At 26.1% G+C, this 25,087-nt stretch overlaps 2 protein-coding genes across 2 annotated transcripts; one reads left to right on the top strand and one right to left on the bottom strand.

Annotated features, from left to right (window-relative positions):
* The first annotated feature begins 573 nt into the window (after nt 1–573).
* Nucleotides 574–14,884, top strand: LOC114119126 (putative inorganic phosphate cotransporter). Its single transcript, XM_027980640.2, has 8 exons — nt 574–699; nt 2,163–2,467; nt 12,596–12,735; nt 12,827–13,057; nt 13,524–13,832; nt 13,891–14,040; nt 14,107–14,481; nt 14,542–14,884. Exons 2-8 carry the CDS (start codon nt 2,434–2,436, stop codon nt 14,698–14,700), a joined length of 1,398 nt encoding a protein of 465 aa, XP_027836441.1. The 5' UTR covers nt 574–699; nt 2,163–2,433; the 3' UTR covers nt 14,701–14,884.
* Nucleotides 14,885–17,033: 2,149 nt separating this feature from the next.
* LOC114119218 (BUB3-interacting and GLEBS motif-containing protein ZNF207) lies at nt 17,034–25,044 on the bottom strand. The gene is made up of 10 exons (XM_027980746.2): nt 24,634–25,044; nt 23,279–23,405; nt 22,928–23,063; nt 22,601–22,748; nt 18,781–18,880; nt 18,627–18,718; nt 18,411–18,498; nt 18,017–18,340; nt 17,225–17,453; nt 17,034–17,144 (listed from the first exon to the last, which is right to left on the bottom strand). Exons 1-10 carry the CDS (start codon nt 24,672–24,674, stop codon nt 17,038–17,040), a joined length of 1,392 nt encoding a protein of 463 aa, XP_027836547.1. The 5' UTR covers nt 24,675–25,044; the 3' UTR covers nt 17,034–17,037.
* Nucleotides 25,045–25,087: the final 43 nt, after the last annotated feature.

Raw genomic sequence — 25,087 nt, 5'->3', positions numbered from 1 at the left:
GGTATAGCTCAACTGTCTTAGTGTTTTGTTGTCGTCTATTTTTTTGTTATTATAACTACAAAGTGCAAAGTGCAATTGTTTTGGTTCAGTTATTATCAAGTACGTTTCTCTGTCCCCCATCTCACATTAAAAATATATCAATTTTTTATGCAATTATTTAGCATGCAATTAACATGAATTTACACTAGACCCGTAATTCGTATATGTCACTTTCTGACACTAAAAATCGCATTTACTTTTTTGCACTTGAAGAAATATTTCTCCAGCTCCATGTTTCTGAATTTTACGCATAACCAAAAAGTGTGTAAATTACGAAAATTTTGCAAATTCATGCTAATTCCATGAAAAAAAAATGTAATATTTAAATGTGAGAGGGGCATAGAAACGTAGCTACGTGTTGTAATCACAATAAAACATATTTAAAAGATAAATTTATTGAGGAAATGATTATACTGATTGTACCACAGATTAAATAATTAGTTTTATTTAACATGTGATTATACTATGAATGTAACTTATAAGGTAGTTATTTAATAGATAACCATGAGTGATAGACTTGTACCTTATTTACTATTTAACTAATAACTACAGTAAATAATTAAGCAATGTTATAATTTATCTAGTTTTGTATTGGGAAGCGATAATTCGTAAATCGGAAATGAGGTTCGAGGGGACGAGTGGTTTGGATTTCGTTAGCAGGTTTGTCGAGTTAGATACCTATTTATACACATCATTTTTATTAGAATTTACGTCATTTATTTGAATATTTTATAATTATTACAATATACAGAAGTCTATTTATGTGAAGTTTAATAGTTAATTATTTTAATTGATGTTACTCTGATGATAGTCTGATATTACGTTATCGGAAAGGCTGGTATAGACTGCGGCCTTGTCATCGAAATATGTTATTCACTTTAATGGGCTGATATTTAATGCTTGAGTATTCTTTGTTATTTTAAAGTTTAAATTAAAAGAAAAGGGCTTCCTTATAGAAAATTAAACAAGGTTTTGATTTTTAGAAAGTACTTAAATACAAAATATTATGATTTAATTGTTTCGATTAAAGTAGTGGTACTTAACCTTTTATAAACGTGAACCTATAATTTGAAATTTAATTGTTCTTAAAAATAACCAAAATAATTGTAAATTAATTTCTCAGTAACTAAGAATAAACTAATAATAATTATAATAGTTTTTTTTTTTTTTATTTTATTATAAAGTGTTTCTGACAGAGTCATCTAACTTATTGATAATATTAATTAACATTTTAGCAGTTTAACAATTGATAATGCATAATTTTTTACAAATTATTTACAAATCAATTATTAAAGCAAAACATATGAATAAAAATAGAAATTACACGTATGAATACACTAATTATTTATAATATTCATAACTATTTTCTTTCTCAATTTGTTTTAAAAAACACGCTGAAATAATAATAATGTAAATAGTATAATATATACCTATATATACACTCGTAATTCACTAAAAAACTTTCGTGACCCAAATTTGGGTCTTGACTTGAAGCTGGAAATCGCTGAATTAATGAAATAAATTGCTATTGTCTACATATAAATAATATTCCTGGTTTTGGTCAACGATTTATGAAAATGCAAGATTTATATTCTCTATCCAAAGTATAAAAATAAAATTAATTTTTATTTACAAACCTGGAGTATTATTTTTCTTGATTTTTTGAAGACTACGACTAGCCGTTTTTTTAGTTTTAACCATTTCAAGGACAAAAATGTACAAATAAACTGATAACATTATAATACCTTTTATATACCTATGTAATATAAAATACATATTCATGGTATAAACTACGGTTTTTTACTAGGTGGTGTGATCACGCCCGAATGCAATTAACGGTATACTAGTAAGTTGTTAATGCGTGTTAATCGTTGTATAGTACATTAGTTTAACGTTGATATTCTTTTATATATATAGTCCATAAAAAGAAAAGATTAAAAATATAGTTTGATTATTGACTATTATCGCTGTTTTTGTTAAAACTTATATTATATAATAGTATTAAACTTAAAATATAATAATATAATCTTTTAGAGAACAAATATTATGCTCCTTTTAAATGGTTCTGTTAATATAATATGTCAGTAATATTAATATTATAGGTATAAATGATATAATTACAGGCGGAACATTAACTTTAAATGCGCTTTATAATTCGACGCTGCGATGAGTTCAATAATATGGAAGTGGAAATCGAATGGACGCCGTTCATATTATTACTTGATAATATGCCTTATGGAATATTTATCGGATAAATTGTCGTTAGTTTGTATTTGTCTTCAGCTGGCCGTATACGCGTTAAGATTTTATAAATATAATGTATTTTTTTCAAAATCGTATAATTAATTATTATATTATTGGTGTTTAAGAAATATATTCCATAACCATAATATAATGGAGGACGATAAAAAAGAAGAGACGAAAAAGGGTAAAACTATGAATTAATAATTTAACGCATTTATTGTTAAACACTAAGTAAATAATACAATTGTAAAATTATAGAAAAATAAATAATGAATCATAAAATATATGTTATCCGTTTTAGAAAACCAAAATATATAATTAATTAATAATTTTCTAACTCTTACCAAAAAAGTTTTAATTAAGCACACCGCGTGAATATAAAGCAAAAAAAAATGAGTGGTTATAGATTTTATTTTATAACTAAGTCCAATTAAATATATATTCTTATTGGTTTTTATTCAAGTTTTAAGTTTTTAGCAAGTCTTTATTTATAGTAGAAAAAAATACTACAATGTTTAATATTGAGAGTGCAAGTTTTTAGTGTAAAACTTAAGGTTTAAAAGAGAATTCTTAGAATTTTTCTTAATGATCTAAAAAAATAAACAAAAAAACAGGAATGTTTATATCCAACAATAGTTTTCGATCATTTTGGTTTATTGTACTTTGCACGAAACTTTTTTTTTGATTTACAGTAAAATAACTTATAACTTGTAAGAAGATCTTGTATTTATATTATGTTTAAATCTTAGATGTTTTACTTATTGTTTTCCTTGGTGATTTTTAATTTTTTTTGAACCTTTAAAGTTTAAGGAACTAGATTAAAAAAACAAAACCAGAAACTTCCCTCAAAGTTAAAGGTTGTAACATTTTTATTACACCAAAAGATAATGACAGCCGTAAAAATAAACAATTAACAACACGTAAGTGTATAAGTGTATAATCTATATATTCATCACTTATCTGTTCAGAATCTAACACAATAATTTTTCTTCGTCAATGTTACAAGATTCTACCTATATGAATAATATTTTAATATTTTATAAATAATAACAAAAATAGTTTGAGATGAGATCATTATTTTGCACTTGAATATTTTATGTGGAATATAAAGCCAAGTATTTTTTTATAATTCCCAGTAAAAAAATATATAGGTATAAGTATGACTTCTACAATATATTTTGATGATTTTGATGATATTCGTTAAAATTCTAACTTAAAAGATAATAAAAAAAATAAGACTGTATTTTGATATTTTATATTGTTTGTTATAAAAATAAGTTTTACTTTTAACTCCCAGTGTGCAAAATACCAATAAGTTTCTAAATTTAAATTTAAATAGCATTTTCAAAGTTAAATTATAAACATTTTTAAATTTATAAATATAACTATTATAACTAAAAAGAGTGTAAACATTTAGTGAATTGTACCACACAATATACAAAACTAATATAAATACTTAGAGAAAGAAAATTTCAAAGTTTCTATACATTTATTTATTTTTCAATTACAATATAATAAGATAATCAATTATGAGGAAAACTGCAGATTTTGAGTATAAAAATGTTTATGTATATTATGTTCAAATTTTTTTTCTAATAATTATTAAGAAAATTAAAAGTACTGTGAATTTTTCATTTTTGTCTCCAGATAAAACTTTAACTTTTATACATACTTATCAACAATATTTATTTATTAAAATGATCTAAACAATATTAATAATAATAATATATTCATATAATCATATCACTATTTTAAAATCAAAAACACATCATTGTAGAATCAAATACCAATTCAATACTTATAGGCCAGTTATGGCTTCGCTCACAGAATCTAAATTATTATATATCTACTATAGAGAAAACAAGAACTATATAAAGCAATCACTCGTAAATTTAATGTCTTTTTTTCCTTTTTACGCAACGGTTTATAAATATTATACAGTATACTTACTTTCCAGTTTTTTCATCTAGTATTCATTTTACGTAAACTAGGTAATAATTCAGTAAGCTTGGACTATAATATCTATATAAATAATATAGGTATGCATAATTTATACTTGTACGTCACAGTGTCGCCTTACTGCGAACTGTATTCATATGTATATATATTATTATGTACCTACCTATTTTATATTATAATTACCAAGCGTAATTATATAGGTAGGTAACATCACTTACCTATATTATATTATTATTAGGTACCTAAATTCTGAGCGGCGCGATGAATGTACATAATTATTATTTGTTACTTACCTATTTATTAATTATTACTGATTACTTTACAAGTAATTATTAATTTAAGATACCTATAAGTAGAAGTTATAATATACTTTATAGGTATACACACAACACACTATACCATGATACTACCTATATGATAGTATAACACTATAAATCTATAATATGCTTATATACCTACATGGCTACATATATATATATTAATAAGTATAGATACTGTCACACAGTCATACTTATGAATCACTATAATTAGTTTAAATCAGTGATTTAATGATAAAATTATAATATTGTCAGATTATAAGTTATTATAACTTTCATTATGATGAATTTAATTAAAATATGAAAACAGATAGCAATATTTTTATTTACAAATAAAAATAATATTACATCAGGTGAAACGTGAAACTGGTTTGTAGTGCTTGCATTATATTAACTTAGTCAATAGTCATATCAATACAATGTTTGTATCAATTAAATATTGTATTTAATACAATATTAATACATTTGTTTATAAGGTTATAAACGTATATTGTTTATTTATTGATAAATTATAAATAAATGATTAGATTTTGGAAGGCTATTTCCTGATTGACCTGATTACTCAAGACTCAGGTCCTCTTTAATTTGTTCGTTTTTATATAAACAAATGAATAAGAAATCATATCGTATACACAAATCTATTTTCCATGGAAAATATTAAAAAAAAATAAATATTTATAATTATTTTTATCTATTTTTTAATTAATTTATGTTTAGGTATATGAGGATTATAAACATAGAAATTATTCAATCAATAGCCACCATATTCACATATACCTATTTTACCTATATATTATATTCCTTTAAATTTGGGGCGTTTCAGTGTTCATTTTTCATTTCATATATCAACTGCTATAAAGTGACTCATATAAATTTCGCCGAAGTTCTTAAAAATCATTTATTTTTTTATTTGTTTATATATTATGGTTCATTGATTTAAAAAAAATTAAATTAAAAATTGGAACTGTAATCTAAGATTATCCTAAAACCGATGTACAATGTACATTTACATACCTACCTAGTGCGGTACTTTATAATTCAACATTTGTTATTTTTTTCCCGGGGAAGTCGGGTTATAAAGTTTATAACCCGACGTATAAATGTATAATAATATATATAACGTGACAATAATACTCCCGCTTTGGGAAGAACAGTTCCACTTCGAGATAATACTTAATAGTGTCACACTGACCCAAAAGAACTTAACAATATTCCATTTTGAAAAAAATGGTGATCTACATTGCATTTTATCAAAAAGAGTACATACCTATTTAATTATCGTAATAGAAAACAACACTGAGATATACGATATATGTATACGATTATACATTTATGAATTACATTACACCATTTGTAATTATTAATAAACATTAATGAAAATATAGATATCAACATCTTGGTCAACCAATATAAAAAAAATGAAACTCGATCACTCAACGACCGTCTCCGCCTTCTTCGTCAATTCTCCTACCCAAAAATATAAAATTAAATAATAAACTACTGTTTAGATCCATTTGGTTCTATGACACAGAAGTCTCTAAACTTTTTTATTCAAGGGCCACAAAAAATATCATCATCTCTTAGCGGACTAAAAGTTCATACATATATTATAACACATACAATTTTAAATTTTTAAATGTTCGATAGGTATATCTTATGGGGCCGCGGGCCAGTGCCTGGTTAAAGCCAAAATGTCAACCTTACCCACTATTACTGATTATTATTGTTACTTTTCAATTTTAATTGCTACTAAGTACTAACTAATTATTGATTTTAGGTACCCATTACTATTTACTATTATTTATTTATTTATTATTATCGCTACCTATAATAAATTTATATTCAAGATAAAGTACCTACCTCATTATCACTCATTGTTCATAACATTGTATTACCTAGATGGTATAGTATACAATTTTGAATTGTTACTTGTTTTACTACAATTGTTATGTATATAAATTTACACCTAACCTAACAATTATAAAAAATATGTTTTCCTATTAAAATGTACAAGCATCCAGGCGTTCTGTGCTGAGGGGAAAAATATGATCAAGTTAACATTAGTTGTACAGCTTGTTTTAAATGATTAAATAAAATGCCTACATATAGATTCTCTGGTGCTCTCAAGCTTAAATATTTTATAAGCATGAGAAACGCTTTTCTGCTCTTACGCATTTGTTGCCACTAATGCCACTTACTATGCTCAAACTTCAAAAACATTTTACAAACAAACTACAAATAATATTAGCTTTAGTCTGGAGTTGATCAGAAAAAGTTGGAGGGGTCAACTTCATGTAGCCATGTAAGTACGTCAATTAGGTACTCTTTATAATGATTAAACTACAATACGACATATATAGATATATAGGTACTAGGTAGATATATGATATAATATAGCATATATACCTATTTGACTAATAGATATATCTCCGTGATAGATATAGTTCACAGTACATGGATATAGAATATAGATAGGTAATAAACTAGATTGCTCTCTATGACAAGTAATAACAAAGTCAAATAAGAAGCTAATCTGGCTACCATCCTTCAAAAATTACAAAAAAAATTATACTACATAACTACAGTAGTAATAAAAGTTCATGGTATAAAATGTAATAACATAAATAGCATAAATTAATTTGAACGTTTTAAAAATGTCATTGATTATAAAATAGAATTAGGTAATAATATAATATTAGGTACCTAGGTATATGTAATAGTTTCAAATCCTATAATGAAAAATCTGATTGAATTAAAAAATAAAAACATTGTTATATTATGTAGGTACATTTAGAATGTCTGTAAAAAAAAAAATTTGTTTTTATGTTTTTTTATAGGAATTATATTCTTAACTACGAAATAGTTTGAAAATTTTCACGATTTTGACAAAATCAGAACTTCAAATGCTTAAAAAAATACTATTACTTAGTTCATGGTTTGAGCTATACCTACAGTATATAATTTTATACATACATACATGGGACCGACATGTGCCATGTATCTATATAAGTATATAACATATCTATAATGTCTAAATGTACCTTTCTTATATCTAGTATCTATACCTTATATCTATCATAGATCATAGTTACTATTCTAAGAGTCTCATAGTCTTATATTAGTACGGTCTTAGGACCGTGGTAGGTACCTATAATCTAAACATGGTAGTGTTTTTTTTCAAATGTACTAATACTTCATAAACTTCTTATATGTCAGAAGAAGGGGCTGTTTTAAAATCGATTTTTAAAAATTGAGTTACTGTATAAGAATGAAATTTGTTAATAAATATTATTTTAATTCTTTAAATTTTAGGTAGCATAATTATTTTAAATTTTGAATGTAGTTATTATGAAATGATTATTACAAATTAATATATTATTATTATAGTTATTATAGTAATTATATATACCTATAAAACAAACCTAGTATACAGGGTGACTTTTTTATCAAATAAAACTCATTATTTCAAAAAGTATTGACTTTTTTCAATATTTAAGATTTATCCAGTTTTTTAGAATTGTAGAACTCTTCCCTATTTTAGCCCTTATATTTATTAGGTAAACCCCTATCAACTTTTGATTTTCAAATGACAACCTATACTTAAAATTTCATAAAATAGTATGGTTATTTTTTTTTACAAATTATCACATTCGAATTTTCATTTTTCATTAATCCGTTGATGAGATATAGCTTCTCAAAGTTGGGTAGTTTTGGAAAGTATTTATTGAGGGTAAATGTGTTAAAAATCGTCAGTGGATAATTAGTAATAATTAATATTAGTCCAATTAATTATAAAATATAATTAGATATTTAGATGACAATTGATAATAAGCTATATGGGGCAGGTAGTAACAGGTACAAATATTATTACCATTCTCTGCTACACCCTAGGTTCGACGATATCGAATTTGGGCGATTGTAAACTCCATCAGAATATCGATCAAAATAAAAAGGTATTAAAAGGTCTAATGTTAACTCCGCCAGTTTTTTTTTCTTACCTGTAATGGGTATATGTAAACTCCGCCAGTTTCGAAATTCGAAATTAAAAAGAAAAACTGAGTGTTACAGGATGCTATAAATAGGTTCACCAATGGAATAATACAAGACTTAAAATATTTACAAATTATATCACATAATTTTAGTTTACATATATGACATACCTAACTATATATTTTTGGATTTTTTGGTATAACAATTATTTAAATTTATTATGATTTTTTTACTATAATTTAAATATTTAATGTGGACGATTATTAATCATTATTATGAAAAATATGATTTTATATTATTAGGTATAACGATTATTTATTATGATTTTTTTAAATAGGTACTATGATTTAAGTATTAAATGGGGAGGATTATTAATTATTATTATGAAGTTATGAAACATATGATTTTATATTGTTAGGTACTATGATTATATTTAGGTATTATGATTTTTTTACTATGATTTAAATATTTAATGTGAATGATATGAATATATGATATTATATTATATTGTAAATTTTTTTTAATAATGTATCATATTAATTTTATACTACTACTTACTTGATTTTCTTTACTGGCGGAGTTTACATGAACTCAATTTTACCTGATTTTTTTCACTGATGGAGTTTACATGAGCCTAATTTTACCTGTTTTTTTTTCTGGCAGAGTTTACAGTAAAAAAAGGTACTTGTGGCAGAGTTTACATGCGCCCATCGAATTTATTAGGTACTATTATAACTACTGGATTTTAAAAATAAAAATCCCAGAGACGACGCCATGACGGTGATAATATAGTATAGATGTATAACACCTAAAAACTTTCTAAAACCAACCAACTTTGAGCAGCTAACTCGCCAACGGATCAACTAAAATTAAAAATTTTAACAAGAAAAAAATGCAGGCTTTATTAGTTTATGAAATTATTAATATAGGTTGCCATTTAAAAATCAAAAGTTGATGGTTTTTCTAACTATTAAGTATGAGAGTAAAAAAAATTAAAATTTAATACAATTGTATGAAAACATGAATCTAGAAATTTGAAAAAAAAATCTATACCTTTTGAAATAATGAGTGTTGTTTGATAAAAAAATCACCCTGTATACATATATATTTGAATAATTCTTTATAGGTACCTTATCTTTATAAATCTTCTATGACTAGTCTATATGTATTATGTATATCTTTTTGTATTTATTTAAAGAATTTCCAATTATCTATATATATTTTAGATTCTGAATGGAGTGATGAATGTATTGATTTTACAATGTTGTGTGTTTTTTTATTTTTGTGTCTGTCATCACGTTTTGGAGCAGTAAAAGTGCTTCGATTTTTACTCATTTCCGTTTCTGATAGGAAAGTGAATCTAGTTGGTACTTAGGAGAGTCAAAAGTAAAAAATTTCCAAAAGTCCTCAAAAGCGCCAGGAAAAACCCTAAAAAAGTAACAGAAAAACAGGAATTTTTATGCAAAACCAGTTTTTGACAAAATCAATAATTTTATTTTACTGTTACTTAAAAAATAATAACTGTAAATACTTGAAATTTTCACCAAATGTTTATGTTAGTTTTATCTATATACAGTTAAATTTTCAAAAAATGTAGACTTTTTTTGAGTTATTTATAGACCACTGAAATGTTCGATTTGTATGAGAATTTTTTTTTAAAGTGTAAATACAAAGATTTTGGACGACCAAAAAAACTTGAAAATTTAATACAGGTTCCTTATGAGTTCTTATTGTAGCTAAAAAAATATTAAAAAATCGTTAGTCACAATTCTTTTTTATTAACGTTTATAGTTCAATTTTTTTACGAAATATGTCAAAATCGCGAAAATTTGCAAGTATTTTTGAAGTTGAAAAATCATAAAAATTTTTGTGTTTATATCTAAGAAAAAAAAATTCAACACTTAGTTTTTCATAAGTTTTCCTTAATTCTTTCAAGGAGCTATAGAGAAAACTCGAAGCACCATCATAGGAAACATTTTAAGTACATATGAATTTTAAATTTTTACGAAACAGCGTAACGATAACGATTTTAAATATTTGTTATTATTCAAAAAGTATAAGTCGTAGATACTTGAAAATTTTACCAGTTATTTAGATTAGCATTTTCTTTACATAATTTAATTTTTAAAATATTTTGAGTTTTTTTGAGCTATTTATAGACAACTGAAATTTTTAATTTTTCTAAAATTTTTTTTTTTGAAGAGTCGATAAAATTTTTTTGACCCAATCAAAACACTGGAAAATTTAATACAAAGTTGCTCATAAGTTATTCTTATAGTGATTAAAAAATTATAAGAATACATAGGCACAATTATTTTTATTAGCATTTGAAGTTCAAATATTGACAAAAATTCGCCAAAATCATGAATATTTGCAAATTATTTTGTAGATATAATTCATAAAAATTTTTTTATAAGTAGCTAAGGGTTGGAAAATTTAATACAAGATTTTTCATAAGTTTAGCTTACAATAATTATAAAAGAACTTAAATTTTGGTGTATTCAAGCCATTAAAATATAAACCACCTTTTTCACCAACCACTGGAAATTTTATCCTAGGCTGACAAATCATCTTCGTTCAAAATCGTTTTTAGTATACAATGATACCTATCATTGGATTCAAATTTAACACTCCTATAATATATATAGTGATCCACACGGCACCTTATGTACAGCAGAGCGGTACCCACTTACCCGCTTTTTTAATACTGGTGTGTTATAAATTATTAAATAAAATTAACAAAAATTAGTTAAATAATTTTACTAAGTTTGAAAATTAGTGGAATAATTGGCTATTGAAATTAATTGAGTACAATTATATTTGAATGATTAGTTTTAAATATTGTTTGATATTTTTTTATTCAAATAATTGTGAAAAATTCATCCAATAAATAATTTATTCAAATAAAATTTTAAATAAATAATTCCTAGTATGAATTTTGATGAAGTTAATGAATAAAGTAAAAATAAAACTAAATTGCTTCACGTGGGCTTAACTATAATGTCTATAAAGATTAAAGCTTCTGATGTTTTAAAAATAAACTTTGGAATAATCATATTAATTAATTTATTAGATATAATACATTATTGCGTAGTACCACATAATAAAGAATATATATTTTTTATCATAATGAAAAAAGAGTTATTGTCCTATTATGGGTACCGCTTAGATATACTTAATCTATCTTAAGTTTAAAAAATATCACAAACACATAAAATATTTTAGTAATTTAGTTATAATGATATCACTTACCTGTTTTCCAAAAACGTTTAATTCTGTTATGTTGTCTCTTCTTCATTAGATTATGTACAAACTTGAATATTTGAATAATATTGAATATTGATTAGTCAGTAGATTCATTTTTTCAAACTATAATACATACCTATTGAATTTTTTTTTATTTAATTTCAATAATTTAATTATTATAAAAATTATAGGGTAATTCAATATTAATTATGAGTACCTATTATACTTTTTACTAAATATTTGTATTATAGGAATAATAATAATGAAAGGAATTATTAGTATTTAATATTATTATTCACTTAGACAATTATGTACAGTAATCAGTATAAATAAGTATTAGCATCTAAATGTGGAAATGCATTAGTTTGCATTACTGAAATAGTGGAGTAAAAAATGAGTTAATAAATATGAATTACAATTGAACAGCTAAACTATGAATATAAGCTAAATAATATTTTGTTGTTTTAATTTGAACAAAAACAAAGTATTCAAAAAACAAATTGTAATAATAATGTATTACTATACAATTAGTTTAGAATTAACAGGGAACAAATTTTCCGTACTCTAGGTAAAAGACTTAAACATTAACATAATGTCGACACTAATGAGAAAACATTAGTAACGCATGTCATATGGATGCCTAGTAGATATTATAAATATGTAATAACACTAATAACTGTTGGGCAAATTTTAGTTTCCAAAAAATACATAAGTATCAAACATTATTGCTTATCTATCATACAAAATGTTTGGTTTAAAATGCTTTACTATTGAATATTTAACATCAAAATGTTTTATAGAAACATTTACATGGGGTGAACGACACAAACAAACATTAATACTTTTTTTTGGCATGGTCATTTCATATGGATTGAGAGTTAATCTGTCAGTAGGTATTGTAGCCATGACTGACAAATCAAGTGCCAACACACATTTCATAGTGAGTATAACATATTATAAAATGCAAGAAGACTAGCTTTTCAGGTAATGGTAAAAAACTTATATAAATTTAAAATTAAAAAACTTCTTAGGAGCTACCCTGGAATGAATCAGCAAAAAGCAAAGTATTAAGCTCATTTTTTTGGGGATACCTTATAACTCAAGTATACGCTGGACAAATGGCACAGAAGTATGGAGGTAAATATTTTATGGCTGGTGCATTAGGAGTCAGTGGTGTCTTAACGATAGTCACTCCAGCATCAGCGATATATGGTGGTGTATTGGTTATGTGTGCAAACAGAATGGTTCAAGGAATGGCCCAAGTAAGTTAAAACAATTAAGGGAAATTTATAGTTTTAAAATTTACTATTATAATATATTTATTTTTAATAAAATATATTTACAATATATTTTAATATAATATACATTGAGTATAAACCAGTGACACTTACATTTATTACAGAGGATGTGATTGAAGAGCATGAAATTACTTCAAGTTGGTAGAAAAAGTTAAAACTTATAATAAGCTGGTAGCAAACATTTCAAATAATCTATTTCATATATTTTTTAAATTACCCAATAGGAAAATTTTTTGAATAAGTGGTTTCTATTAAACATATATTTTGCAACAAAAAAATAACGCCTTGAATTCCTTTTATCAACTTATTTAAACTGAAAATGTTCAATTACATAAAGTAATTGTAGGTACTAAAATTTAACTTGTATGTCAATCGTAACTTGAAGATGTTGAATACCTTCTGTATTAAATAATAAAAACATTTATTTTAGGGTTTCATATTTCCAGCAGCCAATGTTTTGTTATCAAAATGGGCACCTGAATCAGAAAAAGGACGTTTGATTTCATTTGTGTTTAGTGGCACACAATTTGGATCATTGATTATGCTTCCTACCGCAGGTCTTTTAGCTAGTAGTTCAGGAGGTTGGCCAGCTATATTTTATGTAAGTGGTGCTCTGACATTAGTATGGGTACTTGTTTGGTCTTTAATGGGAGCTAACAGTCCATCAGAACATCAAACTATAAGCGAGGCAGAAAAAAAATTCATTATTAATTCATTAAGTAATACAACATCAAAAAAGGTAAATTAATATCACTATAAATATATAGTCAATTAGACATAATATGATACTTTTATAGCCTTTACCAACTCCTTGGGGAAAGATATTTAAGTCAATTCCTATGTGGACACTTATAATTGCGCATCTAACACAGAACTTGGGCTTCTGGATTTTATTAACAAACATGCCAACCTACATTAATTATATACTCAAATTCAACATTAAATCAGTAAGATAATAATATAATTAAATTTTTAAAATTTATATATTTATTTTATACATTATTATTACCTAGAATGGGTTTTTATCTGCTATGCCATACTTGGTCATGTGGGTACTGATTATAGCATTTTCCTGGATTAGTGACTACATCAGGACACATGGTTTAATATCAAATACAAATCAAAGAAAAATGTGGAATAGCTTAGCTCATTGGGGTGGAGCTTTAGCATTAGTCTCACTCTACATTTTTGATACATCAACTACAGGAGCAATAGTCTTGTTGACTGCAGCTCTAGGATTAAACAGTGGTGTTTTCACAGGTTTTTTGACTAACCATTTAGATTTGGCACCAAATTTTGCAGGCACACTATTAGGAATTACCAATAGTATAGCAAATCTTACATCAATATTGGGACCATTATTAGTAGGGTTCGTCGTGACGGACAGTGTAAGATGCATAATTTTTCTTTTAAACCACTACAAAATGTAAAAGTAATTTTTGTTTTAGTCTAACAAAGAACAATGGGGAATAGTATTTTTATGCTCAGCTGCCGTCTTCTTCATTGGAAACTTATTTTATGTTATATTTGGAACTGCTGAAACTCAATCATGGAATGATTCATCGACAAACAATGAGATAAAAACAGGTGAGAATGAAAACGTATGAGTTACCACTTCAAAATATTTTAAGGGAATTAAATGTAAATTTGTTTTAAATTTTTAAATAAAAATAATATACTCTAAATATTAAATTATCAGTAATGATAGTATTTTTATTTATTTATAAAATTTTAAAAATTGTGTATAAAATTAAATCAATAAAAACTAATTATACTTCAAATTGTAAAAAATGTCTCCTTTATCAATCACCCAACCTAAAACATATCATAAGATTTGAATTTATATTTCAACAGTCACAGAAGTGTTAATCAGCGCCCAAAGTAGTGTGCAAAGCCATTATGATTTGTTGAGTCATTTATTACCGCAACCATTTTGGCTTATCCCAAAAATCGCATTTGACATGCAAAACTACACTAAAAACAATCTGTACGCAGATTTGTAACAAATATTATGTAACTTGTAATAATATAATGTGTCGCCTGTTGTGGTTAACAGGGGACTTGGTAATACAAGTCCAACAGGTCAGCTGTGAGGGATAGCCTCGCCTGGGGCTGTTTCAGGGGACCCAATTTAGGGTCCAACAGCTTCACTGTGATCACAACAACCAACCTCAATCAGCGAGTGTGTAGTATATTTGGACGGCAGGACTTGATAGACAGATACAAGTACCTGATAGTGATGACCATATTTAGAATTACAAGATCCGTAAACTACCTTGAATAGGTATTAAGAGGATTACAAGAACCATTCATAAATAGTATAATAAAACTGTCCTGAATAACTAATTATTATTAGAATTAAAAAAATTTATAAGATTATAAAAATATTGATATTAATTGTTTTAATATTCTTAAGATTCAGAAAATATACACTTTAGATAGATTAAAATAAGAAATAATTAATAAATAAATGTGATTAAAAGATTTGTTTTAAATTCAGTCATGTATAATGGTAAATTAAAATTCAGACATATAATAGTTTCTCAAAAGTATATTTTGAACCATCTTTAGAAATTTAGTTTTATATTAAGATAAGTATTTTGATTTTATAGGTAAAATATCCATAAACAGACAATTTTAAATAAAATCTTAAATCTTAATATCCTACACTTCAGTCACTCTTAAATTATATAATTTAGTCTTCAAATGATCGGCAATAAGAAAATTGAATGGAGGATTAATAACTTTTGTGAATAATAAGGTACTCACCATTTTCAGAGGATTCACTTAATAGAAATAATTGAACCAATTTTCAGATATGTGCTTACATTTATTTGAAAAAAAGTAGAATATGCATGGTAATAATCAAATTTTTTTTAAAAGAAAATTTGATTACAGTGCATTTTCAAAAATTTGGTATTATAAAACAAATATTTCTTACCTTGAATTACATCATACACACGTACTTAATATATAATAAATTATAATAATGTAATGATAATAAATTAGTTAATGATTTAGAATAATAAAAGTGTGTTTTTTCTTGTTTTAATGTTTACAATTATATTTTTAAATCTAATATGTTAGTAATTAAAACCCTAAACATTAGGCCTTAAATTTATTAAAAAATGCAAAATGACATACCAAAGATAATAGAATTCTGAGCCGCGTCATCTGAGAAATCAGTATAGGCACGTTATATATCTAAACCTAAAAACACGCTTTTTAGAGATGAACAATGAAGTTTTACTATATCTTATACGTGAGTGATTAGTACTTACTCATTCTCACAACATAACACTATATAAATAATTAAAACACATTCAACAACATTTTTTTTTTTTTTTTTTTGTATATAAACAAATTTGCTGTGCATTTTATGCTGAGCGTAAAAAGTTTGTACGAAATCCACGTCACACTAATAAATACTACCACACACGTTCTACAAAAAAATGTACGTGTGACATTTAGTTACAAACTATTTTTGGGAATATACAAATAAATCAAGAAAAAAAAATCCAAAGAATGAAAAACGAGGGGTAAAGGACATTTAAAATATAAAAGGACTTACTGATTTTTCACTGAAACTGCGTTTCAGTTATTATTCAAAATTTTTCCTTTTTCTGTAAACAAAACTGTATGAATAGAAATTTGTTATATTTTAATAAGTGAATGGGGGTAATAACTAACTTCTGTAAATAAATTAAGTTCATCGATAGAGGTTTTAAAATATTCTTTATAAAAAGAAAAAAGAAAATCACTAACTTTTAATCTTAAATAATCCTAAGCTTAATTAGGAAATAAAGTTTAATTTTTTCTCTTTTTTTTTTTCAATAAAATTAACAATTTGTTTTTAATTGGAAATAAAAAAAAAAATTAACAACTTACAAAAGTGACGGGGGTGTGTTGTTGTACACGAGTAATACGCCCCCCAACAAACCTGATCATCTGAAGCGAGGATGCATCATCGGTGCTAACATTTGAGCGCCTGGGAAGCCCATTGGTCCACCGGGAGCATAAGGATTGACCATTGGCGGGTTAACCATTAAACCTAATACATATAATTCATTGTTAAATTGTTAGAATTAAGACATAAATGTTAATAACTATATATTTTTTTAAAATAAATACCTGGATGAATAGGCATTTGAGGTCTTAGCATGCTCATAGCATGAGGCGGTAAACCACCTAAAGAAGGCCGTAAAAGAGTTGGCATTTGCTGAGCCATAAAAACTGTAGGAGGCTGGGGCATCATATTAGGCATAGAAATAACTGGTGCAGCAAATCGCTGTTGTTGCTGCTGCTGCTGTTGTTGTTGTTGTTGCATAACTGCTGCCATAGCAGCTACTTGTCGTTCCATCTAAAATTATTAAAATGAATTAATATTAAATATGTTTGAAATTAGCATAGTATATTAATTAATACAAAAAATTATCCTAAATGTTATAAATAATAATAATAGTAACAATAATAATAATGATAATGATAATAATAATAATAATAATTATATAAGTATAAAGCAAAATATATATTCACGAGCAGATGCAAATTAACCAAAAATACCTGGAAATTTACTCACTTTTGATTCACCCAACCTCTGATAAACCTTTGTATCTTACAACTTATGTACTTTTTGTAACAATCTAACCACGACTGAAGAAAATTTGCATAACAATAATAATAAGTGATAAACTAAAGAAATAAAACAGTCCTAAATTCACCTAAAAAACCTATCCTAATATTCACATTTTTAGTACTTACAAAGTCAGTCCACTCAATTAAATCTACTTTATGATTTTAAGCAGTCTCAGTCGTCAACAGGACATTTAACGGACCTTGAATGGTTAGTGAATGGTTAGAGGTGGATAACCTCTATTAAGAATTAGAAGCTGGAACCATATGCTTAAATATTCTCTACCGTACCTCATTTTGAATTGCTTGTTGGTGTTGTTGATGTTGGTGATGGTGGTGCTGCTGCTGCTGCTGTTGCTGCTGCTGTTGTTGTTGCTGTTGCTGCTGCTGTTGATGAAGGTGCTGTTGCTGTTGCAATTGCTGCTGCTGCTGCTGCTGTTGCTGTTGCTGCTGCTGCTGATGTTGTTGTTGTTGTTGAAATTGTTGAGTTTGAGGAGACACTTGACCATGAGGCGACATTAGTGGTGCACCAAGCTGATGTTGCTCAGTAATGTTTGTTGATAAGGGATTTTCCACATGAACAGCATACTTAGGAAAACGAGCTTTGTGTTCTTCCTAAAATGGCATTTAAAATATTTATAAAAATTCTTAACATAAAATCAATTTATAAGGATATTAAACTTACTAAAGAAATATCTTCTGATGGATGAATTATTTTACTAGATGTCCCAGTAGAACTAATAAGTGATTTAGATTTTGAATCATTATCATTTCTAGGTTTTAAAAACAATAAAATAGTAAAAATGTATGATATAAATTATGGAAGTTATTAAGTATTTCACTCAATTATAATAGGGTTAAAAAATATCTATTACTCCGACAAAAAATAAATATACTTTACCCAGAGTAAGCTGGAAATGTAGACTTATTTAGGCCACTAACAGGACCACCAGATAGCATTGAGCTATTTGAACGAACATCAGAGTTGCTAGCCTAAAGTATATATAAATGCAATAATTACATTGAAAATAAATATTAAAAAATATTAAACTTACAATTGCTGCAGCACTAGGAAACAATGGTTTATTTGCTATTCCTACTGGCTGACCAGGTGCCATAGGACCAACAGAAACAGAAGGACCCATCATTGGCATTCTAATAAATATAACAAAATAGTTTATAAAATGTAAATCAAAATATTATGAACAGATGTATAGTCAGAAATAATGATTTGAATATAATATTCTCAAATTTGCCAATAAACAAAAAAAATTTTTTTATTAGTAGATATCATTATAAACATGTTTATATCAACTTGAAGTAAATTAGCATTGATTTGAAAGTTAATTATACAAATAATGTTGATATTATCAGCAAACATTAGTTGAGCACAACATTGAAAAGTAAAAAAAAATAAGAAATAATTTTAGTGCTAAATAGGAACTTTGAGAAACTGTTTATGTTACATGCATGCATTGGAATAGATCAATATTCTTAGTATGCTAGCATTTGATGATAACATTAAATAAAAGAAATGTAAAAGTAAAAAAGTACAACAAATATGAATCTGTTAATTTTTTTTTTTTTAATAAAATTTGATGGTTAATACTTTATTTTATGGAAGCATTAGTATAATTGGGCTACAATGTATGGATGGCCAACATGAGTATGTTAGCAAACTACATGAATAAATAATATAATGATATCGAGAGCCAAAATATTTAGAATTAAATTTTTTATAATTTGATAAATGTTTATAAATGTATAAAAAAAAAATAAATTTAATGATAGCAATAATTTTATTTTGATTTTATAAGTAAGGTGGGAACAATAAGTTGGCCACCTATAGTACATAACATCAACATTTTAATCCATCAGAAAGGTCATTCTATAACATTTTAAACGTTAAGTAATTAAATTATCAATGAAGTTCATCAAAGTCGTGACAATTTACAAATACAATTATTATTTATTTTAAAGACATTTAAAGAAGTTTTAAACCAGAACGAAATTACGTATTTTGACAAAGTAAATTATTTTACTATTTTAAAAATTATTCGATGTGACTTAAACTTTAATGTAAATTTTATTGTTATACATTTTACATGATGCAATAACATTTTTAAGTTATTTTAAGATATTTTCATTTATAAAATGAATTGTTTATAAATGTTTTACATTATTTATAAAAAATATGTTTTTAAATTTTAAGGTAATAAATTGATATAATATGGTATAAATACATTTTATTATAATAATTAAATACTAAGAATATAATACTTTTGGAAACCATGAAATATAATTAGTGATATAGGCTCATGTACTCAGACAGACCACTTCTACTCAGAATTATCTTTTGTATACAATGATGTATCATTGAATTCAAATTTAACACCCATAATGACCCACTCTCAATATCTAATGTATTGCACATAGATTCCCATTCTTGCTGATATTGGCTTTTAATTTAGGGTTTTTATGAATTTTAGTTTTTGCGAATATTTTGAATTCAGTTGATTTTGAGTATCGGATAGTCTAATAATGATATTATATAAATTCAGACGTAAATCATTGGCATAAAGTATTAGACATAAGAAATCACATGGTACTTTATAAAACTGTATGCTATGAAAAAATAAAATAAAAATAAATAATGCAAATTAGTAAATTAGTAAATAGGATAAAATTCTTATGTTACTTTTAGAAAAGTGGTATAAGCACTGTATGAAAACAGCAAAAAGACATACGCAGTTAACATGTTAAGTGTATAATGCATAAATGCACTTGCATTCAGTTACAATACCCAAAAGAAACCCTGTTGAATTACCTACATTTTCTTGTGAATAGGTACTATGATAAATATAAATAGTAAGAATATATTTAATTATATTTACATTATTGGATAAAAGAGCATTAATAAAAGAAAAATTGACGTTAAAAGAGGAAAAAATGTTCTATAATTAAGTTCTGTAGTATGAAAAAGAAGAGCAACTGAATAGCAGATGTTGAAAATCTCAAGATGGTCCACCACATTGAAAAATGTATGTCAATAGTTAAAAACACACTAAAATAAAATATAATTTTAACTTTAACTAAAAATAGGAAAAAGGTGCAATTTAAAATTTTTTATTTTACTAATCATGCACAGATAAAATGGTTAAAAAATTGAGTGTTTCATACATGAATTTCTATTTTATTTTTTCATTAAACTTTATTATTTATACTTTAAAAAATTAATTATTCTGTAAAAAGTATTAAAAAATATTTATAATATTTTAAAGGGTAAAATTATCATATACCAGCCAAGGCGTCAACCACAGTAGTTTTATTTTATTTTTGATAATTCTGTGATATCTCGACTAGGTACCTTAGGTACACAACTGTGTTATCTCGACTACCCAAATACCTATTATAATATGATCAACCGTGTTATTTCAACTACTGCAATTTTTTTAATTAAATTTTAATTAATACATTTGTATTATAATACTGTTAAATTAACATTTAATTAAATCTATTTTGAAACATGATAAAATACATAAAAATGTAAAAAATGTATATAATAGTATTAATATGACTCTTTTGTCTCACGAATTCCTCCGAATATCCACTGTTAGGATAGTACCCTCTCAACATGATCTTTTCTTTTCGAAAATTAACTTTCATCAATTTCTACAATTTTCCCCGGTCCACCTATTTTTTCCTTGTGGTTTATTTTCAATAGCCATTGCATATACAGCAATTATTCCAGTCAATAACTATATTTTCACTTAAATTTAATTCCTATTCACACTACTTAATACTTGTCATTTCATTTGACCAGTCATATATGAATAGCAAATAACCGCACATATCATAAGCAATATTCGTGATTTTTCCATTACGTATATTTACCTTTTTTTTGACATTTTTTAATTGTAATGATGTGCGTTTAAGCCATCATATCTTTTAAATGTAAAGTATATAAGAAAATAATTATAATAATTATTAGCCATTAAGATTAAGCACACACACATACACACACACATTAAGATATCATATTATAAAAACTCCAGTCTGCCGTTCAGGCGGCCTATTGCGTGATCTGTGTCTCATCGTACGAATGGCAAGAGACTTCGCAGACCGTCTGGACAGTAAGACACAGTGAATTAATTATAAATGTTTTAATAATAATTTAATATATATATATTAATGTGTTTAAAAAGGTGTTAAATAAAATTAATAAATAGTGATTAAAAGAGAAAAGTTTTTTATTCTGGAATATAAATCGATCACCTAATTCCACATATCAGACGAAAGCCATGATTTCAACAAACAAGTCGACACGGAAATCAGAGAGGTAATATAAGTTATGGTTATGTAATAAATAATGAATTTAGAAATATACAATCTCCCCCGATTAACTAAGTAATCCTCCTTTTTCAAATCACTACATAATGTTACATTTCCAAAATCTCTTTTCTTTTTCCCTAAATACAACTTTGGCAAATGTTTGCTAGGACAAATTCGTGCACTTGACAACACACCGCATTCTTGGAGAAAATTAACAGCTTCCTTCTCGGTCGATGGCAAATTAAAAAAATTCATATTGACTAGACGTAGCGCTAATATGGATAATAGGACGATTTTCAAATGACTAACGAAATAAAAACCAAATAAAATAGTTAGAGTCAACTAATGGGCTTAAAGTAAATTGTACATTACAATAGTACAGATTACAACTTGGGAATATATATTTATTAATAAATTCTTATACGGAGGTAGTCGAGATAACACGAAAGTACCTCTGGTTTTAAACACATTTTAGAATAACAATGTTATCTCTATATTAGTGTTCATTTTTCACTACACCATTAATAATGATTATTTAATTACCCAGGTCCCATATAAGGAGGGCCCATAGCTTGCATATGATTCATCATAGGATTAAAAGGTGGCATCATAGAAGGGCCAGCTGGATTTGAATACTCAGGTTTTTTCTTTGTAGGTGGCCCAGCTTCATCATCACTATCTGATCGATTACCTATGATTATAATAAATATTAATATGATACGATTATTCTTTTTTTTTATTGTTGTCAAGTAAATTACATTTCCTTTAAGGTTAAGAGTAAATTATAGATTAAACTACAAAAATATTAATTATTGTTTGTTTAATTTATGAAAAAATAGGTACAGTTATAACAATGTAATATTATATTACCTTTGCCCCCAGACTTTTGTCGCTCATGTTCTTTCATATCTGCCTCTGGAATTCCTTCCATTCCATAAATTTCTATTTCAATATTAGAACGATGTGAAAGTGCATTGGGCACTTTGTCAATTGTTTCTTTGTGCACCTGTAAAATACAATTATATAATTTCTAGTTACACTATGACTAGGTGTAATAAAAAAGAAAATTAAAAAAAATACTGAATAAATTGTTATTAAATCAGTGTAGAAAATTTCAGAAAAAACATTGAGTAATAAAATAATTAAATAAATATTATACGGGTATAATAGACAATAGTAATCTTATGCTATAAGATTTTAAATAATTAATATTTCACTAACCTGCATACAATGGATTGATAAACCAGGACCAGTGTATAGTTTTTTATGGCATATATGACACTTAAAATGTTTTGCTTTTTGATGCTGAATTAAAATTTTTTCATCATCAAATTCACGATTACAATACCTTATAAATTAATTAAGGAGTAAATACATTAAATAATTAATAATATAGGTAGTTTTTAATGATTTTAAATAGAAGCTCTATAAAAAAAACTATCTTAACTTTTGATACAAAACTATGAAAATGATTAAATCAATACCAACTAAAGATTAGGTAATTATATATTCATGACAACAACTCTACATCAAGAATATATAGAAACCTTCCTTAATCGATATAGAAGTAACTTAGAAAATTTATTCTGATTAACTTTATGACAGCAGTAGGCTTTTGGGAATATGTTCTATTACCATTGTAAGTTATCAGGTATATTGTGCAACATTTAATACTAATGTAAGTAAAGCAAATATATTAGTGTAATATTTCTAAATAAATTTTGTACATCATTTAAGCCAATAAACCTAGAAATATTAAAATTGTCTACAATTTTAGTATTAAATACTTATACCAGTTATACCTACCGGGTATTTGCAACTAGAACTGTTATCTAAAATTGTTAATTCTCTTTATTTATGTGAAATTATTTTAAAACCAAAATAAATTCAATAGGTAAATTCACATTGACTTATAGCTTTTCTAACTGTTTTATAATAAACAATTTGAAAATGAAAAAATGTGTCTAAATTTTCATATTTCATATATTGTTGTTGGTACGAATAATTAAAAATGTATTAAAAATGTTGTATTAAAAATGTATACAAAAAACAAATAGGTAAAACTAATTTAGATAATTTTAGTTATATCAGTGATAATATTAACCTTTTAGTTAAAATAAAACTCGTGTAATTATATATTGCTGCTTATTACTTGCGCAAACTCAATCTAATTTGGTAAAACGGTAACACACGCATTTGATTGTTTTCCAAGGTGATGGTAAATCAGTAAAAACACCTTTAGCATTAATCACAACTAGGTATCAAATCTACTTAAATATTATGTTTATAGACGCTCAGTACGAGTCATTTCAGACACTACAATCAATCAAGAGAGAAACCGTACAAATGTGTTGTAAGCTACAAGAGGGTAAAAATCAATATTAATTACAACAATAAACCCAAGACTCAAAATATGTAGACGTATATACATGAATAGATAAAAGTGTACGTACATTAAAAAATACATAATAGATTATTTTGATTAATAGCAGTAGACCGAGGGCATTCACAAACGGTTAATTCTATAGAATAAAAAATAAAAACAATCGAAGTAATATCGATAAAAAAAAGGATACCAGCACCACGGCTTGGACTGCTTCTTCTTTTTGCGACCCATATTCCGGTTAAGTGTGTGTTCGGACGACAGCTGCTCAGCGGCACAGGCAGCGTACTGCGAAAGTCGAATGTTATTTCAACAACACGTACTCGTCATCGCGCGGGAATTGCACAAACGGCGAAGGACCGACTTGAAATAAAACGTCGTCCTCGTCACTATATTAATTGTAATATTTTTGTTTTTAAGTGCAATGCCAACACAAACGAACTCGGAACTCGCTGCACTTCGAACGTTCAGTCGCTCGAAGGGTACTGTTTACGAGACGGAACGGCGTAGGGAACGCAACGAAAAAGATAATAATATACTGTCCGAGGGACGATTTTATTTTAGTTTATCATGACGGACGGAACGGTCGTGCGTTTGTAGTGTACCCCGTTACTCGCGTAGTACTCGTACTCGCAGTTGTAGTAGAA

Source organism: Aphis gossypii, chromosome 1 (genome assembly GCF_020184175.1).
Source record: "Aphis gossypii isolate Hap1 chromosome 1, ASM2018417v2, whole genome shotgun sequence".
Lineage (NCBI taxonomy): Eukaryota > Metazoa > Arthropoda > Insecta > Hemiptera > Aphididae > Aphis > Aphis gossypii.
The sequence above is the reverse complement of the archived record's forward strand: the minus strand, read 5'-3'. Positions and strand labels throughout refer to the sequence as shown.

What these genes read in the sequence shown, in the direction of transcription:
- LOC114119126 (XM_027980640.2), top strand. Translation starts at nt 2,434, where the DNA reads ATGGAGGACGATAAAAAAGAAGAGACGAAAAAGG. An exon ending in AAAAGAAGAGACGAAAAAGG is followed by an intron (nt 2,468 to 12,595) that starts GTAAAACTATGA and finishes AATGTTTTATAG; the next exon opens with AAACATTTACATGGGGTGAA. An exon ending in GTAATACAACATCAAAAAAG is followed by an intron (nt 13,833 to 13,890) that starts GTAAATTAATAT and finishes ATACTTTTATAG; the next exon opens with CCTTTACCAACTCCTTGGGG.
- LOC114119218 (XM_027980746.2), bottom strand. Translation starts at nt 24,674, where the DNA reads ATGGGTCGCAAAAAGAAGAAGCAGTCCAAGCCGTGGTGCTG. An exon ending in TATCAATCCATTGTATGCAG is followed by an intron (nt 23,064 to 23,278) that starts GTTAGTGAAATA and finishes TGTATTTTACAG; the next exon opens with GTGCACAAAGAAACAATTGA. An exon ending in CCTCCTTATATGGGACCTGG is followed by an intron (nt 18,881 to 22,600) that starts GTAATTAAATAA and finishes TATATTTATTAG; the next exon opens with AATGCCAATGATGGGTCCTT.